Below are 22322 nucleotides of genomic sequence, written 5' to 3'. Positions count from 1 at the left end.
GCTTTGGGGTCACGTCCTGCCTGAACCAATCCCCAGCTCGGTGACTTGGGGAGATCAAGCGGCCCCTCCCAGCCTCAGTGTCCTGGCCTGTGAAGGGGACAGACACTGACCGCAGCACCCCACACCACGGAGCAAGCGCCAATACAGTGGCTGGGGCAGCACTGGCTGCCCAAGGGCCAGGACAGCACACTGGCTGAGGGGGCATCTACGGGTAGGACCGGCAGCGATGGGGCCTGGGCTTTCTGCGCAGGGTGGGAGCTGGGGTGCGTGGAGAGCTGAGCCCCAGCCCCAAATCCCCAGGTTGCCTCCCCCCACACCAAGTGCTGCCTGGGGTCTGGGCACAGACAACCCCACCTCATGGGAGACCGGGCCCTCCTCGCCCCCTCCCAGCCCCTCCCCACCGTCCTGATGGCCCCAGCCCGCCACCCCCAGGCCCTCACCACTTGCATCCCCGCGGGGTCCCCGCCCACGCCCGCTGGTACCCCTGCGCCGCGGGTGCCTCGGGGCTGCAGGTACCTATGGGCTGCAGGTAGATGTGCTTGCGAGCCGGGCTCTGCTTCCGGGGCGGCAGGGCGGCGTGGAAGGTCTCGAAGTCCTCGGGGGCCTCGGGGCGGCTCAGGAGCCAGTCGAAGGCCGTGTGGATGCGCGGGGCGCCGAAGAGCGTCCTGCGGGGGTTGTAGGCCTCGGCCAGGAAGAGCCGCTCGGCCGGGGAGAAGGCGGCCGCGTAGAGCTGCCGCAGGCCGGGGTCGGTGGACACCAGCGCATCCTTCAGGGCGCGGGGGCCGAAGCTGAACTCCTGGGCCGGCCGGCACTGCAGCATCACGGGCCCGGCCGCGCCGGGCAGGCCCCGCGGCCGCCCAGGCACCGCCCGCGGCCCGGCCACGAGCTGGCCCCCCGCCGGCCCGCGGGCTCAGCGGCGGCCGCGCCGGCTCCGCGCAACCGGCCCCGGGGCGGAGGGCCCTCGAGGCTCAGCTCTGCCTGGCGTTGGGCCTCCTCGGCAGCGCGCAGCTCGGACGCCTCCAGGCCAGGCGGCACCTGCGGGGACAGGCTTGGCTGAGCCTCCCGCCTGGTCTCTCAGGCCTGGGCGAGGGGCTCGGCGGGTGCCGTGGGAGGGACCCAGTGCCCCCGGGACGTGGCACTTGCAGCCAGCTGGTCAGAGACGCCCTGTTCTCCTCCTCTGGCAGACGGGGTGCTCCACCAGCACCAGTGTGGGGTAGGAGCCCCCCAGGCCCCTGCTGCAGGGAGACGCGTTTCATGGATCCCCAGGGAGAACAGCACCCAGCGTCCACTATCCCCCCCCCCAGCTGCCCCCACGGTGCCCTCCAGAGACAGGGGCACTCGAAGGGAGGCCACCCACCCTTGTGCTGAGCACCTGCAAAGCCAGAGGGCCCGCTCCACCAGGAGACTAGCTACCCCTGCCCCGCTTTGTGGCCACCAAGTGTGCCCAGCCACCCAGGCCACCTCAGCACCTACAGCCACCAACTTTCCTGGCAGGGGCCCAGCGAGAAAGCCATGATTCCGAGTCCACGTGGCCAGGCCGGCCGGGGCTGGACAAGCGTATGTGGGGGGGGGGGGGGGCACTGTGCCAGTGAGGGGCAGGCACGTGTGCCAACAGGAAGCAACAAAGGGCAGTTTAAGTGCTGGGGGACAGATGGCTGCAGAGGATGGCGACAAAGTCTCTCTGCAAAGTAGGGTTTTCCTCCTGAACCAGAAGCCAGGCCGGGTGCACCCAGATCAATCAGAATCAACACCCCTCCTACCAGGCACCCTGATAAGCCACAGGAAAGGGACTGGCAGCCATGGGCTTGGCTGTATCCCCGTCCAAAGATGCAGGGTTGGCAGGGCTGGGGCCTCACAGGCAGGCATGGAGGGGAGGGGACGGGGGAAAACAAGCCGGAGCAGAGAAGATGCACCGACAGCAGGAGAGCAGGACCAAGGCAAGAACAGTGCTCGGACCTCTACAATAGAAAGTCAGGCCAGATATGCGCACACATCTCTGTAGAGCCCAAAGTCGCAAGGCCTCTCAGCCCGAGGTGGACAAACACAAGTGGCCTTGATTTTGTGGGTAAATTTTAAAAATGAGCCCGTGCTCCCTTGAGCTAACCCCAGTTTGTAATGTTCGTGCAGAAAATAAATTCTCATGGACACAGACGTGTACATGCGAATATACACACACGTGTCCCTATAGAGAGGAAAACGGGGTACGTGTGTGACGGACACATCTTCCTCCGGAATGTTATATACGTGCTTTTTCCAGGGGTCTTACACACATATGTGCATATGTTACACTTATAAACACACATGGGTATTTTTTCTCCCCTTAAATGAGGGCGGGGAACCAGGACTGAACACCTGCCGAGAGCCCTGCCAACAGAGAGCTCTGAGGGTTTCTTTCCGCACGTATAGTTTACAAAATTAAAACCCAATCGCATGTGCCATCTTACCTCCTCTTGACGTGGTGTATATGGGCACTCTCCCAAATCCTTCAACAGCCTGTAGACGATGCCGTCTTTACTGGCTGGCCTAAAACGCCACCGTGAACCTCTCTCTATGTGGGCCTGTGTTTCCGTTTCCTCGGGAACGACTTGTACAAGATACTGTGTGTGGGTGCTTAAAGAGCCTCCACTTGAAGAGCCACACGGCTTTCCAGAAAGGGCACCCCCCTTGGCATCGGCCCCCAAATCTCGAAGCAGCGTCCGCAGCAAAGAAAAACCATCATCCAGACCACGGAATCCCCCACCGCATCCCAGGCAGCGCTTCGCTCCTTTCACGCCTGGGGAGGTGAGGACAACTGTTACCCCCATTTTCAAGACGGTGAAACTGAGGCAGAGTAAGGTGAAAATTAACTTTTTTTTTTTTTTTTTTTTTGCTATTTCTTCAGCCACTCTCGCGGCATATGGAGGTTCCCAGGCTAGGGGTCTAATCCGAGCTGTAGCCACCGGCCTACACCAGAGCCACAGCAACACAGGATCGGAGCCGCGTCTGCAACCTACACCACAGCTCACGGCAACGCCGGATCGTTAACCCACTGAGCAAGGGCAGGGACCGAACCCGAAACCTCATGGTTCCTAGTCGGATTCGTTAACCACTGCACCACGACGGGAACTCCGTGAAAATTAACTTAACCAAAGCCACCGAGCTCCTAAAAACCAAAAATGGGATTGGGGTGCACCCATTTTTCAACCCTACAGTTTCTGTCGCTGGAAACAGCAGGACAGACCCTGCCCAGGCCCCCATCCCTGCGACCCGTCGCTAGAACAACACTGACAGTCTAAAATGGGATGAATAACCTGCTTCTGGGCTATAGGGAAAAAAAAAAAAAAAAGCCAGACATTGAACCAAATCACACAGCATCGGAAGGGCCACAGTGGCAGGTTCTCCAGGGGCCCAGACTGAGACAGGTTGGCACCTGGAGAAATGTCTTCTCAAGCCACAAAATACAAAGAAACTGTAAGGGATGAAAAATAACTTTGTACAGGAGTTCCCTGATGTCACGGTGGGTTAAGGACCTGGCATTGTCACAGCTGTGGCTTGAGTTTCATCCCTGGCCCCGGAAGGGCCTTATGCTGCAGGCATAGCCCCAAAAAAAGCCCCCAAAAGAAAAATAACTCTAAATATGCAGAGCTGGGGCAAATGATGGACAACACGATACAAAAAGGCCCCAAACCCAACTGCCTTTTCTGAAGAGCCAGGAGCAAAAGCAGGGGACTGGCCAGGCCCCCTGCACACAGCACCACCACGGGGGTGGGCAGACCCCCCTAAGCTACGCCTGCCTAAGCCCTGACCCCAACACGCACCCCATGAGGAACCAGCCTGCCCCCCCTCCTCGGGGGTGGGAGTGAACCAGCAGGGGCAGCGGGGGCTTGTGTCCACTCCTGCTGCAGCAGGAACCCCGTAAAGCCTGGCCTGCATTTCTGCCCCGGCCTCTTACCCGTTCCTATTGGCTAAGGAGGCCAAGAGCCCTGCTCAGTAACGGACTTGGTGCCACCCAACGTGGGGCACTGTCCCCTTCTTGGGAGAGGAGCTGGGCCCCTCCAGAACCACCGAATGCAGCTTCCCTGTGGGTGACAAGCGGCCACCTGGGTCTCCTGGGAAGCGAGGCTCCCCGGCCCCGGGGCCTCCGTGCCTCTCTCAGCAGTGCTTTCCCTCCCTGAAATGGCTCTCCTGCCGCCCCCTCTCTCCCCCCTCCTCTCTGTCCCCTCCTGTTCCGTCCAGAGAGTGGGCCTGGGGCAGCGTGTGAGACGTGCTCCCTCTGGCCCGTGCCAGGTCACCTGACAGGTGACAGGCAAATCCGGGAGGAGCGGGCCCCCGCCAGGAAGATCCCGGTCCAGCAGATCAGAGACGGGAGGGGTGCGAGCGGGGTGACGGTCAAACCTCACTTCGTTTAGTGGCTGCAAGTCCCACCGTCCCAACAGCCTCATCTTTGTTTCCCGGCCACCGAGACACGTCCCGCTGGGAACGGGCTGAAGTGGCAGATTTCTATACAGGGGTAGTGCCTGGTGTGGGCAGGGGTGACAGCCCCACCTGTGGCTGGGGGCCCAAGAGCGACGTCCACCGGGCTGGTCTCGGGGCCTGATCACCCCGCTGGGCCGTGGGCAGGGCCCCCCTTCTCCACCGCCCCTTTCTGGAAGCACAGGTTGGTGCCTGAGTGGACACCCTCGGCGGGGCGGGTTGACAGGGCAAATCTGTCTGTCTGTCTTTCAGTCTTTCCTGCCCCGCTGCCTCCTCCTGTCCCTGGATCCTCACAGCTGCAGGCCCATCCCTCCACCCTGACCACCGCTCGTGTGTGTCTATGAGTTTCTGCCATTGGGGTCTTTCTTTTGTGCCGCTTTGTCCGCCCCACTGCTATTGCGTGTCTCTGCCAAAACTGAGGACACGGCGGAGTATTTAAGCCTTGAGATAGACACGCAGCCCACGCTGCCTGAGATGCCAGCCTTGGGTTACTTAGCAGGGTTTTTAAAGAGAAAAAGAAAAGAAAAAGAAAAAACAGAGGAGCCTGCATTTCCCTCCGAAGCCTCTGCAATGTAGCTGTTGGGCCTGGGCTGGCAGGAACGGTCTGCTCCATCTCTGGTCCTCCAGCCAAGGATTAAAAAAGAAAAAGAGGCCTTTTTAAATTCAAGTGGGAAAACTATGAAATCTGTGGTTCTGTCTTCATGAAATAATTACCTCGTCAGGAGTTCCCGTCATGGCGCAGTGGTTAACGAATCCAATGAGGAACCATGAGGTTGCGGGTTCGATCCCTGGCCTTGCTCCGTGGGTTAAGGATCTGGCGTGGCCATGAGCTATGGTGTACATTGCAGACTCGGCTTGGATCCCGCGTTGCTGTGGCTGTGACGTAGGCGGGCGGCTACAGCTCCGATTCGATCCCTAGCCTGGGAACCTCCATGTGCCATGGGTGCGGTCCTATAAAGACAAAAAAAAAAAAGAAAGAAAGAAAGAAAGAAAAAAATTACCTTGTCAAAGAGTTGTAAGTACTTGGCTTAAGGCCAAGGGAGCCACTCGTATACACCCTCAAAAATATTTTAAAAAACTCACGACAACGCATTTCAGGTTCATGTGCCCTGGGAAATATTCACGAGTGAGTGAGTGTCTGGGATGAAGGCTGCCCTCGACTTGCAGGTTCAATGAATGCGGACCTATCTTTAGACTTTAAATGCAACACCTACGGTTACCGGAAGGCAAAAATGCCTGTTGTCTCTATCATAGCATTTGTCAACAAGGAAAATAACCTGCTACGATTAAACTTTTAAGTAAATGTGACTGGGACGAGAGGTCTTTGGTCAGCTCCACAGGAATGATTATGTTTTGGAAACATCCATCTAAAAGAGTCTCTCGCAGGCCCCGTTGTGGCGGAGTGGAAATGAATCCAACTAGGAACTGTGGGGACACGGGTTCGATCCCCGGCCTTGCTCAGTGGGTTAAGGATCTGGCATTGCCGTGAGCTGTGGGGTAGGTCACAGACTCGGCTCAGATCCCGCGTTGCTGTGGCTGTGGTGTAGGCGGGTGGCTACAGCTGCGATTCGACCCCTTGCCTGGGAACCTCCATCTGCCGTTGAGTGTGGCCCTAAAGACAAAAAGGCAAAAAAAAAAAATTTTTTTTTTTAATAATAATAAAATAGTCTCTCCACATCTCGGTAACTTGAAACTAAATTAAGTTAAATGATAGAAATTCATCAAATATCCAGCCCATTTCTTTTCTTCTTCTTTTTTTTTTTTTTCTTTTGGCTTTCGTCTTTTGTCTTTTTGCCTTTTCTAGGGCCGCTTCCCGCGGCATATGGAGGTTCCCAGGCTAGGAGTCGAATTGGGGCTGTAGCCGCCAGCCTACACCACAGCCACAGCAACGCGGGATCCAAGCCGCATCTGCGACCTACACCATAGCTCACAGCAGCACTGGATCCTTAACCCACTGAGCGAGGCCAGGGATCGAACCCGCTACCTCATGGTTCCTAGTCGGATTCGTTAACCACTGCGCCACGACAGGAACTCTTCCAGGCCATTTCAAACAATATAAAATACTGGAACATTAATTGCTAAACAGGTCTGATTTTGCCTCCTTTTGTCTTCTTATGAGAGAGAAACTAAAGACGTTTGATGGGTCCTGGAAATGACCGCCCCCAGGCCACACGACGCTAAGGTTCACGGCTGTTTGAGGGACCCCTCCAATGGAATGGGGGCCTCCAGCGGGCCTTTGGGTCTCTTGAGACTGAGCTGAGCAGAACGCCAGCCCCGGGGCTCCTAAAGGGGAACAAGGCTTCTACCCAATGCTTTCGCCAGTCAGGGATGGCACCAGGAGTCCTGACCCAAGGCTGGAGCCTGATCAGACCTCAGGCTACCTTTGCACACCTGGCCTCTGGGGCGCTGGGATGGCCCCGCTGCCTGCGGGCGGGAGCGGCCACAGCCCTGTTGGTCCTTGAGGCGTCGGCGCTCCCCCGGGACGACACAGAGACGTGCTCGCCCCTCGTCAGGCACTGTCTGTGCTGGGGTCAGAGGGCATCGGTGGAGGGAGGGGAACGAGCCACCGGTCCCTCCCAATGGACACCCGCCGGTACCTTAAACGTGGGCCTGAACCGCAGCTCTGCGGCCCAAGTGGAGACAGCGCATCCGTGCAGAGAGACCAGAGAACAGACTTCCTCCAGCAGGTCTGACCTCCTGGACAAGCTGCTTGACAGCCCTGAAGTGCAATGGTTTAGGGATGGGCGCTTCAGAGAAGTGGGAAAAGGAAACGCAGGGGGTGCCATGGTTCGTCCACAGGCGGTCACAGAAGCCGAGGCCCTGCCACCCCGCACATGAGCCCAGAAAGCCACACTGCACTGACGAGAGCTTTGCAACTAGGAAAGAATAAGAAGTTAAATATTTTTTTTTACTCTAAATACGGCTTCCTGGGAGTTCCTGTCATGGCTCAGCAGTGATGAATCTGGCTAGCACCCATGAGGTTGTGGGTTCAATTCCAGGCCTCGCCCGGTGAGTTGAGGATCCGCTGTTGCCGTGAGGTGTGGTGTAGGTCGTGGACACAGCTCAAATCTGGCACTGCTGGGGCTGTGGTGCAGGCTGGCAGCTGTAGCTCCAGTTTAGACCCCCCAGCCTGGGAACTTCCATATGCTGCAGGTGTGGCCCTAAAAACCAAAAAAAAAAAAAAAAAAAAATTTTAATAAAAAATTTAAATACGGCTTCTGTGCTCATGACGCCATTTGGAAAGAAGACTGTTAACGGCTAGAAATTCCCCCATAAAACAAAGATTTGACTCTGGCTCTTTTAGAGGCCGTGTGGCCCCCGAGCCAGGGGGCAGTGACCCACTCCAGCGGCCGCCGAAGGGATGGATCTTGTGTGAGCCAGAGGGACGGCAAAGCAGATCAAACTGCAAACCAGGCAGCTTGAGTGCAGGAGCCTGAGCAAGTTACGGCCCTAGAGACGGGCTCCCTGAACCCCCCAGCCTCCCCAGGTGCTCCCCAGAGCAGCAAGGAAGTGCCGAGACATGGGGCTCTGGGAGAGGAAGCACGGGCTGCGGAATAAGGAAGGTTCCGTGCTAATCCCTGTGGCCCAGCAATGGACACTCCCTAGGAGCTGACATGATGCACCCCGGGACAGACGCACCCCGGACTAGACGCTTGTCTGTGGTTTATGTGCCTGCAATAACCCAGAGGCCCCTCAGCGCCCCCTCCGCTGCTCAGGCCACTTCAATGCCAAGGGACATATCTGGGGGACAGACAGTTCGATTTCACCCAAAGGCCCCCCGCCCCCGCCGATCAGGACACAACATCTGCTGCTGTCTGTTTGCCTGTTGCTACTGTCACAGGCTGGCTGGACGCCTTTCACACCCGGTCTGGACAGGCTTCGGGAGGGAAGCTCTAAGTCCCTTTCGAAAGAATTAATGTGTCACTTTGGACTCCAAAGTCCCTCCCGAAGGAGAACACGCCCACTTTCACAGCCACAGTCACACGGGGCTCACAACGGGAGCGCTCGGCAGCCGCAGGCTGCTGCGAAGGTCGAGAAAATGAACCACGCTTGAGAGCAAACCCGGGCCAAGCTCTGCCGAGACGCCCAGGGCGCCCGGTCCAGGCCGCCGACGACCAGGCTCCGCAGGCTCCGAGCAGCCCCAGGAGCGGACTGAGGCTCAGTCGGTGTCAAGGGACTTAGGGGAGGCCTCTCCTAACCCTTGACGTTCTGCTCAGTGAGTAGAACCAGGCCGTGCGATGTGTCACTAAGCCAGGTCAAGTTCAGAAGGCCACCCAGGACTGTGCCCACACGGCACTGCCCGCACCCCCTGAAGCACAGAGGAAAGTGTTCCTTCACCCATAAGCCCCGCGGACAAAGTCCTCCTTCTTAATTTTTTTATTTTATTTTTTTGGCTTTTAGGGCTGCACTCACAGCATATGAAGGTTCCCAGGCTAGGGGTTGAATTGGAGCTGTAGCTGCCGGCTTACACCACAGCCACAGTAACGCCAGATCCAAGCCGCGTCTGCAACCTACACCCCAGCTCACAGCAACGCCAGATCCTCAACCCACTGAGCAAGGCCAGAGACTCTTGGTTCCTAGTCGGATTCCTTTCCACTGTGCCGCAACGGGAACTCCTCCTTTTTTTAATTTTTAGGCCACACCCACAGCACTTCAAAGTTCCTGGACAGGGGACTGAACTCACACCACAGCCTAAAAGCCACTGCAGTGTCACACCAGATCCTTACCTGCACCGCGAGAGAACGCCTCAAGTTCTTATTAAAACCTGGAAAGAGGGGTTCCCCCCAAGACCACAGCCAAGACGGAACAGCCCCTACGAAGTCATTTTAGCCACTCCCCCTGCTGTCAAACTGCACGGGACAGTGAGCTGGGGACATCTGTCCCGACTAAAGCCTTTATGTCCCCAAACCCCGCAGGTCGCAATGGAAGGACGATACGCCTGTGAGCCAGTGGCAGCTCGGAGATACCGATTCCAAAGGCAGGGCCCGCTGACAGATGAGGGGAAGGAGGCAGGGCGTGGGGCGCCTATGTGCCATTCTGGCTCTTGCACTCGGCAGGTGCACACCCAAACATCTGGTTAGAAAAGCTGCAGAAGAGCTCCCATCGTGGCTCAGTGGTAACGATCCCGACTAGTGTCCCTGAGGACCTGGGTTCGATCCCTGGCCTCGCTCTGTGGGTGAAGGATCTGGCGTTGCCGTGAGCTGGGGTGTTGGTCGCAGACGCAGCTTGGATCCTGCGTTGCTGTGGCTGTGGCGTAGGCCGGCAGTTGTTGCTTTGATTGGACCCCTAGCCTGGGAACCTCCATATGCCGCGGGTGCGGCCCTAAAAAGACAAAAAAAAAAAAGTTGTACTTTTATGTGCTTAATTATCAACATACTGTTCCAACAATTATGTCCCTCAAGGGCTGTCCATGCTTAACTACCACGAGACAAACAGGTCTGCACCCCTGAACAGTTCGTCTTCCTCTGCAGACACCCAAACCATCACCTGTTAGAGAATTTATTTGGTCAGGCCCTGTCTTTTCCAGCGAAGCAATAGCCCATAAATGCACTGCTCATGTTCCCTTCACAGAAGAGTGCTTTACAAGGATACAAGGGATTTTCATCTATAACAGAACCACCCCAGACCCCCACCGACCCCAGAGAGCGCTGGGGAGGACCCTGGCGGGGGCAGGGCTGACCACAGAGCTGGCAGCTCCTTGGGGAGGCTTTTCCTATCATGAAGCAACACTGAGAAGTCACATCAGAGAGCTTGGTTATATGATGGAACCGACAGACAAGCCTTAAGGGGACCTAAGAGCTGCCTTGGTTCTTGACTCATGGGGGTCTGGACGGCTGTCTTGCTCCTGGCAGAGCGAGATGGAGTTTCTGCAATAGCTAATACACGTCCTGCTGCAGCTGAACTAATGCAATAGGACAGGTGGAAAATACTATTAAGAAAACATACGCACAGGCAGACGGGCTTCACAGTTTGGATGGGGCAGTGTCACCTCCAGGGTCTGGTCCATTACCCTGGTCCCTTCCCTCTGTAGGCCCTCTAGTGGCTACCATTGTCCTTCTCTGTCATGGCCCCTGTTGCTTTAAACTTTTGGTTAAGTTTCTCTCTTCTAGGCTCCAACAGTTTGAAGGAAGGCTCATGATGGCTCAAGGAATTCAAGCCATTCCAACAGAGGGTGGCCCAGGTCCCTAAAAAGTCCTTCAACAGGCAATGAAGGACTGCGTCCCCTGCGGGGGTCTGAGGCCCCGCCAGCAGGAAGAAGAAGGTTCAGACGAAGAGACCGTTAGCTCCTTACCCCTCGGGAATGAGGGACGTGGGCTCCCTCACTCTCCTGGGTCCCCTGAGATCTTGGGCCCGGGACCCTTTGCTGCAGGGCTTGCATCTGGACCAGCATCTCCTTGAGCAACAAAAGACGCAGAAGGAGGTGGGATCGAGATGGCAGCGAAGTCATACGTGGTGCTCACCTTCTCCCACAAACTCACACACACACACAAATATTACAAGTAAACACTTCCCACAGAACATCTACTGAACGCTGGCAGAAGACCTTAACCCTCCAAAAGGGGCAAGAAACCCTCCACATAACCAGGGAGAATGAAAGAGAAAAAAGAGAGCGAGAAAAGGAATCAGGATGGGACCCACACTCCTGAGAGGGAGCTGTGAAAGAGGAAAGGAACCCACGCCCAAGGAAGCCACCTAAGCGACAGGGAGATCAGCCGAGACAGAGGGACCTCAAAGCCTCAGAGAAAAGCACGGCAGCTGGACTGAGGAGGGCCAAGCAGAGGGAGAGCCACACACACCATCGGCACCACCTCCCGGGACACCACAGCCTGAGATGCTCACAGGGGGCTGGGCACTGAGACTCAGGCTCTGGGGGTCAGTTCCAGGGAGAGGACTAGGGTTGGTTGTGTGGAGACAGCCTGAGGGGCTAGGGAGTGGTGTGCCATGGCCAATGGAACCCAGCAGGAATTCTGGGCCCACAGGAGGAGCAAGGCACCATTGTTGGGGAGGGTGAGAGGAGGTGGGGCAGATCACCATAGGAATCTCTTTCTCTGCGCACATATGCAGACTCTCGGAGGGCGGGGCTGTGGGTGTCGAGATGCCTCTTACATGGACTGTGGACAACCAGTGATTCTTGCAGGGGCTACAGGTGGCAGCACCTCCTGCATGGGCTGAGCGTGATGGGTTTCCTCTTGCTTGGTCTACAGGCAGTGGGGGCAAACCACCACAGTCATCTCAGACTCCAGAGGTGGGCATGGCCTGCCACTACTTGGGGTGCAAGAACAGGCACCACCTGTGGCCCCAGTCGCCTCCGAGGATGGCACACAGGAGGGCACTATAACTGAGAACCACCTGTCGTGGCTCTCATTCCCCTGGGAATGCACATGCCCTGCCACTACCAAACACTCCAGGCACAGCCCACACCTGCCTAAGGGTCACTGCCACTTCCCAGGGCCCTACAGCTAAGAGCAGCCTATGCCACCTTCCCCACAAGTCCTTGCCACTGTCAAGGGTCCAACAACCAGGCACTGGCTACTATCCCTGCCCATTGCCTCTATCTCCTTGGAAGCACACACAGCTCCCTATCAAGGGCATAACAGCCTGCACACATAGAGCAAAGAGACAGCAAGCATCCAAACCAAAAGCAGCCCTCATGCCAAAAATAGTAAAGCCCTCACAAAACACCCAGAGGCACTCTCTCACATAAACAGCCCTCCAAGAATACAGAAATTGTTTTCCCTAAGCTCACACAATGAGAAAAATATAAACAAAACGGAGCAGCTCAGGAACCACTCCCAGTTAAAAGAACAGGAGAATTCCCCTGAAAGAGCAAACAATGAAAGCGACTTCCGCAGTCTAACAGACACTGCGTTCAAAAAGGAGACAGTGCAAATACTGAGGGGATTAAGAGCAAAGGTGAAGGAATTGAGAGTAGATATGAACAGTAATGCAGAGTACTTTAGAAAGGAACCAGAAGATATGGGGAGGAACCAAGAAAATTAGAAAATTCATTTGCAGAGATGCAAGCTGAGTTAAAGGCACTAAAGAGGAATGAATTAGTGACTTGGAAGACAGAATAATGGAAATCACCCATCAGGACAGCAGACAGAAAACCAAGCAAACAAACATGAAAACAATATAAGAGATCTATGGGATAATATAAAGTGGGCCAATCTAGGCATAATAGGGATTCCCGAAGAAAAAGAAAAGGGGATTGAAAATGAAGAAATTATGGCTGAAAACTTTCCAAATCTAAAGGAAACAGATATCAAGATACTGGAAGCACAGAGGACCCCCAAACAAGTTGAACCCAAACAGGCCCACACCAAGACATATTATAAGAAAAATAGCAAAAGGTAAAGAGAGGATTGATTCTAAAGGCAGCAGGAAAAAAAACAAAGCGTTAATTATAAGGGAACCCCCCCTAAGGCTGTCAGCTGATTTCTCTACAGAAACACTACAGGCCAGAAGAGAGTGGCAGGATACATTCAAAGTTCTAAAAGGGAAAAAGCTGCAGCCTAGAATACTCTACCCGGCAAGAGCATCACTTAAAATAAAAGGAGAAAAAATTTCTCCAACAAACAAAACTCAAAGAGTACAGCAATACTAGACCCATTCTGAAAGAAATACTGAAAGGGCGTCTCTAAATAAAAAAGCAGAAAAAACAGGATGGAGGAAATCACAAGTGGAAAGTAATCACTAAGTGTACGGACCTAAAAGGGGGACAACTACTGTAACAGTGGCAATAAGCACAAGGAAAGAGCAAAAGGATAAACATGAAGATGTGAAAAAGGGTATGAATGAGTCCGACCAGGAACCATGAGGTTGTGGGTTTGATCCCTGGCCTCGCTCAGTGGGTCGAGGATCCGGCGTTGCTGTGAGCTGTGGTGTAGGTCGCAGACACGACTCGGATCTGGCGTTGCTGTGGCTCTGGCACAGGCCGGCAGCTACGGCTCTGATTAGACCCCTAGACTGGGAACCTTCATGTGCTGCAGGTGCAGCCCTAGAAAAGACCAAAAAAAAGACATAGAAAAGGATGTCAAAATCATAAAATGTGGGGAAGCAAAGTAAGAAAATCTTGAATCTCTTTTTTTTTTTTTTTATAATGTGTTCAAGCCTATATGACCATCAGGCTAAAGCAAGCAGATAAAGGAAGAGGTTAACATACTTGAACAGGGCAACCACAAATCAAAACCCAGCAATACATTTGCAAAAACTAAAAAGAAGAGGACACAAGCATAAAATAAAAGCAATCAACTGGATAACAAAGTTTAAAGGCAATAAATACCTATTTATTGATTATTACCTTAAATGTCAATAGACTGAATGCTGCCATCAAAAGATATAGAGTGGCAAACTGAATTTAAAAAAAACAAGAGCAACAATATGCTGCCTACAAGAGACTCACTTTAAGGCAAAGGATACATATAAATTGAAAGTGAGGGGATGGAAAAAGATATTTCATGTAAATGGAAATGGCAGGAAAGCAGTACTCATATCAGACAAAATAGACTTTAAAATAAAGGCCATACAGCAAACACATGAAAAAATGCTCAACATCGCTGATTATAAGAGAAATGCAAATCAAAACAACCATGAGATACCACCTCACACCAGTCAGAATGGCCATCATTAATAAGTCCACACATAACAAATGCTGGAGGGGCTGTGGAGAAAAGGGAACCCTCCTGCACTGTTGGTGGGATTGTAAACTGGTACAGCCACTATGGAGAACAGTTTGGACATACCTTAGAAATCTATACATATGACCCTTCCATATGACCCCACAATCCCACTCTTGGGCATATATCTGGACAAAACTCTACGTAAAAGAGACACATGTACCCGCATGTTCATTGCAGCACTATTCACAATAGCCAGGACATGGAAACAACCCAAATGTCCATCGACAGATGATTGGATTCGCAAGATGTGGTATATGTACACAATGGAATACTACTCAGCCATAAAAAAGAATGACATAATGCCATTTGCAGCAACATGGATGGAACTAGAGAATCTCATACTGAGTGAAATGAGCCAGAAAGACAAAGACAAACACCATATGATATCATTTATATCTGGAATCTAATATCCAGCACAAATGAACATCTCCACAGAAAAGAAAATCATGGACTTGGAAAATAGACTTGTGGCTGCCCGACGGGTGAGGGAGGGAATGGGAGGGATCGGGAGCTTGGGGTTATCAGACACAACTTAGAATAGATTTACAAGGAGATCCTGCTGAGTAGCATTGAGAACTATGTCTACATACTCATGTTGCAACAGAACAAAGGGTGGGAAAAAAATATATATATATATACACACACATACACGTAAGGATAACTTGATCCCCTTGCTGTACAGTGGGAAAATTTTAAAAAAACTAAAAAATAAAATAAAATAAAGGCTATAAAGACAAAGAAGGACAATATTTAATGATAGAAGGATCCATTCAAGAGGAGAATATTACACACATCAATATATATGCCCCTAATACAGGAACCCCCAAATACATACAACAAATAGTAACAGACATAAAAGGAGACATTGACAGGAATACATTAATAGCAGGAGACTGCAGCTACATGGATGGAACTAGAGACTCTCATACGGAGTGAAGTAAGTCAGAAAGAGAAAGACAAATACCATACGATATCACTTATATCTGGAATCTCATATACGGCACAAATGAACCTTTCCACAGAAAAGAAACTCATGGACTTGGAGAATTGACTTGTGGTTGCCAAGGGGGAGGGATTGGGATGGATTGGGAACTTGGGGTTAACAGATGCAAACTATTGCCTCTGGAATGGATAAGCAATGAGATCCTGCTGTGTAGCACTGGGAACTATGTCTGGTCACTTATGATGGAGGCTGATAATGTGAGAAAAAAGAATGTATACATGTATGTGTAGCTGGGTCACCACCATGCTGTACAGTAGAAATTTGACAGAACACTGTAAACCAGCTCTAATGGGAAAAAAAATCATTATATATATTTAAAAAATAGTAGCAGGCTAACCCCCACGCACATCAATGGACAGATACTCTAGACAGAAAATCAATAAAGCAACAGATGGAAATCAATCAATGACACAATAGAAAAGTTAGACTTAATTGACATTTTCAGGACATTACATCCAAAAAAATCAGAATATACATTCTTTCCAAGTGCACAGGGAACATTCTCAAGGATTGACCACATAGTGGGACACAAAACTAACCTCAACAAATTTAAGATTGTAGAGATTATTTCAAGTATCTTCTCTGACCGCAATGGCATGAAACTAGAAATCAACCACAGGAAAAGAAATGAGGAAAAACTGACTACATAGAGACTAAACAGCAGGCTACTAAAAAAGCAATGGGTCAAGCAGGAAATCCAAAGGGAAATTTAAAAAATACCTCGAGACAAATGATAATGAAAACACAACCACTTAAAATCTATGGGATGCCACAAAAGCAGGTCTTGGAGGGACGTTCACAGCAATACAGGCCTTGCTCAAAAAAGAAGAGACGTCTCAAATCAACAACCTACCACCTAAAAGAATTAGATAAAGATGGACTTCCTGTCATGGCTCAGCAGAAACAAATCTGACTAGTATCCATGAGGTGGCAGGTTCGATCCCTGACCTCGCTCAGTGGGTTAAGGATCTGGTGTTGCTGTGAACTGTGGTGTAGGTTGCAGACACGGCTTGGTCTGGCACTGCTGTGGCTGCGGTGTAGGCCGGCAGCCTCAGCTCTGATTCAACCCCTAGCCTGGAAACCTCCATATGCCATGGGTGTGGCTCTAAAAAGACAAAGTAAATAAAGAATAAAAGAATTAGAAAAAGAAGAACAAACAAAACCTAAAGTCAGCAGAAAGAAGGGAATCATAAAGATCAGAGAGGAAATTAATAAATATTCAAAAACAAGAGAAAAAAGATTCAATAAAACCAAGAGCTGGTTCTTTGAAAGGCTGCACAAAATTGACCTCTGGCCAGACTCACCAAGAAGAGAAAAAGAACTCAAAATAAGAAATGAAAAAGGATAAATCTCAACAGAAAATGCTGAAATATAAAAAACAATAAGAGAATACTATAAACAATTTTATGCCAACAAATTTGACAGCCTAGAAGAAATGGACAACCTTCTAGAGACATACAGCCCACCAAAACTGAATCAAGAAATAGATCAATTGAACAAACTGATCACTAGAAATGAAATTGAATATGTACTAAAAATACTCCCTACCAACAAAAGTCCAGGACCTGGCTCCACACAAGAATTCTACCAAACAAGCAAAGGCGAACTTATACCCAGATCCTTCTTAAACTTTTTCAAAAGATTAAAGAAGAAACTCTCCCAAAGACATTCTATGAAGCCACCATTACCCTAATACCAAAACCAGACAAAGATACTGCCAAAAAAAGAAAATGACAGTATCTTTGATGAATATAGATGCAAAAATTCTCAACAAAACTTTAGCCAACCAAATCCAACAACATATTAAAAAAGATCACACACCATGACCGGGTGGGATACACCCCAAGTTCACAAGAATGGTTCAACATATGCAAATCAATCAACATCATCCACCACATTAACAAAAGAAAAGTCAAAAACCACATGATCATCTCGATAGATGCAGAAAAAGCACTTGACAAAGTCCAACATCCATTCATGATAAAAACTGTTACATGCCTTAACATAATAAAAGCCGTTAATAACAAATCTACAGCCAGTATAATACCCAATGGAGAAAAGCTGAAAGCCTTCCTGCTAAAATCTGGAACAAGACAAGGATGCCTACTCTCAGCACTTTAATTCAACATAGTATTAGAAGGCTTAAGAGGTCCCATCGTGGCACGGCGGAAATGAATCCAACTAGGAACCATGAGGTCGCGAGTTCGATCCCTGGCCTTGCTCAGTGGGCTAAAGATCCAGCATTGCCGTGAGCTAGGGTGTAGCTCAGACACAGCTTGGATCTGACATTGCTGTGGCATCGGCCAGCAGCTATAGCTCTGATTAGACCCCTAGCCTGGGAACCTCCATGTGCCACAGGTATGGCCCTGAAAAGACAAAAAACAAAAACAAAAAAAAATAAGAAGTCTTAGCCACAGCAGTGAGACAAACAAAAGAAATAAAAGGTATCCAAATTGGAAGAGAAGTAAAACTGTCACTCTAGACAGATGGCATGATACTATATATAGAAAACCCTAAGGACTCCCTAAGAAAAACTACTTGAACAGATCAATGAGTTCAGCGAAGTAGCAGGATACAAGATTAACATTCAGAAATCAGTTTCATTTCTATATACTGACAACGAAATATTAGAAAATATAAAAAACAATACCTTTATTTATTTATTTTGTCTTCTTGCCTTTTCTAAGGCCGCTTCTGCAGCACATGGACGTTCCCAGCCTAGGGGTCGAATCGGAGCTGCAGCCACCGGCCTACGCCAGAGCCACAGCAACGCCAGATCCAAGCCGCGTCTGCGACCCACACCACAGCTCGTGGCAACGCCGGATCCTCAACCCACTGAGCAAGGCCAGGAATCGAACCTGCAACCTCATGGTTCCTATTCGGATTCGTTAACCACTGAGCCACAACAGGAACTCCAAAAAACAATACCTTTTAAAACTGCACCCCCCAAAATTAAACACCTAAGAATAAACCTGACCAAGGAGGTGAAAGACTTATACACCAACAACTCTAAAGCATTAATCAAGGCAATTAGAGGACTCACAGAAAAACACATGAAAAGATGTCCAACATCACTCATGATTAGAGAAATGCAAATCCAAACCACTGTGAGGTACCACCTACACCAGCCAGAATGGCCATCATCCAAAAGTCTACAAACAGTAAGTACTGGAGAGGGTGTGGAGAAAAAGGAACCCTATGACACTGTGGGTGGGATTGTAAATTGGTGCAACCACTGTGGAAAACAGAATGGAGACGCCTCAGAAAACTAAACATAGAACGACCATTTGATCCAGCAACCCCACTCCTGGGCATCTCTCCAGAGAAAACCATGACTCAAAAAGATACATGTACTCCAATGTTCATTGCAACACTATATACAAGAGCCAAGACATGCAAACAACCTAAATGTCCATCAACAGAGGAGTGGATAAAGATGTGGTACATATATACAATGGAACATTACTCAGCCATTAAAAGGAAAGAAATAATGGCATTTGCAGCAACATGGATGGACCTAGAAATTATCCTGCTAAGTGAAGACAGTGAGACAATGAGACACCAACATCAAATGCTTGCACTTACATGTGGAATCTAAAAAAAGGACACACGAACTTCTTTGCAGAACAGGTACTGACTCACAGACTTTGAAAAACCGATGGTTTCCAAATGAGACAGGTTGGGGGGTGAGGGAACGCACTGAGGGTTTGGGATGGAAATGCTATAAAATTTGGTTGTGATGATCATTGTACAACTACAAATGTAACAAAATTGAGTAATAAAAAGTAAATAAAGAGGATTCAAAGAAATGGCAAAATATTCCATGCTCCTGTATTGGAAGAGTTAATATCATTAAAATGGCCATACTACCCAAAGCAATCTACAGATTTAATGCAATCCCTATCAAATTACCCATGACATTTTTCATAGAACTAGAACAAACAATCCAAACATTTATGTGGAACCACAAAGGACCCAGAATTGCCAAAGCAATCCTGAGGAACAAAAACCAAGCAGGAGGCATCACTCTCCCAGACTGCAGGCAATATTACAGAGCCACAGTCATCAAGACAGTGTGGTACTGGTACCAAAACAGACAGACCGACCAATGGAACAGATAGAGAACCCAGAAATAAACCCAGACACTTATGGCCAATTAATCTTAGACAAAGGAGGCAAGAATAAAAAATGGGAAAAAGACAGTCTCTTCAGCAAGAGGTGCTGGCAGAATTGGACAGCTGCATGTAATTCAGTGAAATTAGAACATACCCTCTCACCCTGCACAAAAATAAACTCAAAATGGCTTAAAGACTTAATCCTAAAACAAGATACCATCAAACTCCTAGAAGAGAACATAGGCAAAACATTCTCTGACATTGATCACACAAATGTTTTCTTAGGTCAGTCTCCCAAGGCAATAGAAATAACAAAAATAAACCAATGGGACCTAATTACACTTACAAGCTTTTGCACAGCAAAGGAAACCATTAAAAAAAAAAGGCAACAGAATGGGAGAAAATAGTTTCAAATGATGCAACTGACAAAGGCTTAATCTCCAAAATATACAAACAGCTCATACAACTCAGCAGCAAAAAAACCAACAACCCAGCTGAAAAATGGGCAGAAGACCTGAACAGACATTTCTTCAAGGAAGACATACAGATGGCCAACAAGCACATGAAAAAATGCTCAACATCACTGATTATTAGAGAAATGCAAACCAAAACTACTCTGAGACATCCCATCACACCAGTCAGAATGGCCATCATTAGTAGTGCTGGAGAGGGTGTGGAGAAAAGGGAACCCTCTTACACTGCTGGTGGGAATGGAAAGTGGTACAACCACTATGGAAAACAGCATGGAGGTACCTCAGTAAACTAACTATAGAACTACCATAAGACCCAGCAGCCCCACTCCTGGGCAAACAGCTGGACAAAACTTTCATTCAAAAAAATAACATGCACCCCTATGTTCATAGCAGCTCTATTCACAATATTCAAGACATGGAAACAACCTAAATGTTCACTGACAGATGATTGGATTAAGAAGATGTGGTACATATATACACAATGGAATACTACTCAGCCATAAAAAAGAATAAAACAATGCCACTTGCAGCAACATGGACGGAACTAGAGACTCTCACATTGCATGAAGGCAGCTAGAGAAAGACAAACACCATATGATATCACATATCTGGAATCTAATATAGGGCACAAATGAACCTATCTACACAAAAGTAACAAACTCATGGACTTGGAGAACAGACTTGTGGTTGCTGAGGTGGAGGGAGTGGGATGGACTGGCAGTTGGGGGTTAGTAGATGCAAACTATTGCATTTAGAATGGATAAGCAATGAGGTCCTGCTGTATAGCACTGGGAACCATATCTAGTCACTTGTGATAGAACGTGATGGAAGATAATGTGAGAAAAAGAATGTATGTATTTGTATAACCGGGTCACTTTGCTGTACAGCAGAAATTGACAAAACACTGTGAATCAACTGAAAAAAAAAATAACTATAAGGGACTAAAAATAGCGGTCTGTGTAAAAATACAGACGAGATACACAACATCCAAAAACTGCCACTTCCAAAGAGCCAGGCGCAAAAGCGTGGACTGGCCACAGCCCCTGCACACAGACCACCTGAGCCACCTTCTGCCTGACCCCTGCCCCCCCCCAGGGGTCACAGCGAGGGAGCAAGGGAACCTGGAGCTTGTTTTTGCTCCTCCTGCTGCAGCAGGGGCCCCAGGAAAGCCCTGCCTGGACTTTCTGTCTGGCTACTTATCAACTTCCATTGATGGAGGAGGCCAAGAACCCTGGTCGGTAACAAGACAACAGGCGAAGAGGACCCAGTGAGGACAGACCGTGTGCCCAGGAGGACGCGGTCAGCCTTTCCAAAGGGAGCGGGGCAGGGTCCCAGCGCAACAGCAGCCCCCCCACCCCTGGCCTCCTTCCTTCATCCACCCCACGGACACCAAGGACCTGCCCTTAATGCAGCTCAGCCAACACCCGTGGACCCAGCAGGGCTCCCGGCCTCAGGGAGCTTAAGTTCCAGAGGCGTCTGGCATAAAAAGCAAGGCAATAGAATAAGTTGTCTGGTGTGTTAGGAGGTGACAGATGCTGCTGGAAGAGGAGGAGGCAGAGCCGGGATGGGGCTCAGGAGGGCAGGGCTGCGCCGCCTTTTCCGAGAGAGGGACCACAGGGGGTTCCGAGAAAGTAGGATCTGAGCAGGCGGGAGGGAGGGAGGGAGGGAGCGGGTGGGGGCAGGGGCTGCCCCGAGGGCAGGAGCGTGTGCAAAGGCCCCGCGGCACACGCACCCAGGAAAGCAGCTCCTCTGGCCCCTTCCTCTTCCCCTCTCGCCTTGAAAGAATCTAATTATGGGAATGAGACCACTGAGCAACTGAAACTCACCCCTGACCTGGGCTCCCCCGAACGCACCCCTCACCTGGCCTCACCTGTTATTCTTTTCCCAGCTGAAAAGAGGTAAGAATGACGACATCAGGAGTCAGAACGACCAGCTCTCTACCCCAGTGGCCCCCTTAGCCATCCTGCAGGCAGGTCACTGGGACAGGATGGCATCCGAAGCGAGTCAGCCAGTCTGCACGTGATGGAGGAGGATGCAGCGCCCAAGCTCCTGCCTCCAGGACTCCCTGAGATTCTCCCCCCTTTTTCCCTTAAAAACGGTCACGGCTGAGCAGAGTCTTCGGCGCTGGTCTCTGGACACGCATCCACCACCTCCGCAGGTCGCCGGCTTTTGGATTTTAAAGCAGCCGTCCTTTCTACCGACACCTACCTCTTGAATTACTGGTTTATGAGCAGCAAGCGCCTGAACCTGGCTTGAGTTACGCTCACAGGCACACACAGCTGGGCGCGGGAGGAGCATGGAGGCCAGCGTGGCTCAGAGTGGGGTGTGCAGGGGGCATGGGGCCCATCACCAGCCCCAAGGCTCTGCTTAGGGCTCTGGCCTCCCCCTGGGGTGGGGAGGACAGGGTGAGCGAGCTGTGTGAGGCTGCAGGCCAGCCTTTAGAAACCCCTTTCCCGGTGTCCTCGGGGTGCAGAAGGACCCTCCAAGAAGCTTCAGGAGCGATCAGTGGGCTGTGGGCTGCAAAGAGGTGCCCAGGAAGCCTTGAGGGGTAAGTGCCCTGAAGGCCCCTGGAGCTCTGGCCTGAACTTGGCCTTCT

General features: G+C 50.7%; 1 protein-coding gene across 7 annotated transcripts in view; it reads right to left on the bottom strand.

Moving 5' to 3' along the window:
- The window catches only part of AMZ1 (archaelysin family metallopeptidase 1), a 65201-nt gene that overhangs the window by 32287 nt on the left and 10592 nt on the right, over positions 1–22322 (bottom strand). For 4 of the 7 annotated variants that reach the window (XM_085015449.1, XM_085015448.1, XM_085015453.1 and 1 more), the window contains exon 2: positions 517–1035. In XM_085015449.1, the coding sequence (XP_084871575.1) occupies positions 517–820 (304 nt within the window). In that variant the 5' untranslated portion in view covers positions 821–1035. 7 annotated transcript variants of the gene reach the window in all.

Source organism: Sus scrofa, chromosome 3 (genome assembly GCF_054392235.1).
Source record: "Sus scrofa isolate SSC_HxYL_T2T_F1_AM1 chromosome 3, Sscrofa_HxYL_maternal_Yorkshire_Landrace_v2.0, whole genome shotgun sequence".
NCBI lineage: Eukaryota > Metazoa > Chordata > Mammalia > Artiodactyla > Suidae > Sus > Sus scrofa.
This window is presented reverse-complemented; position numbering and strand designations above follow the sequence as displayed.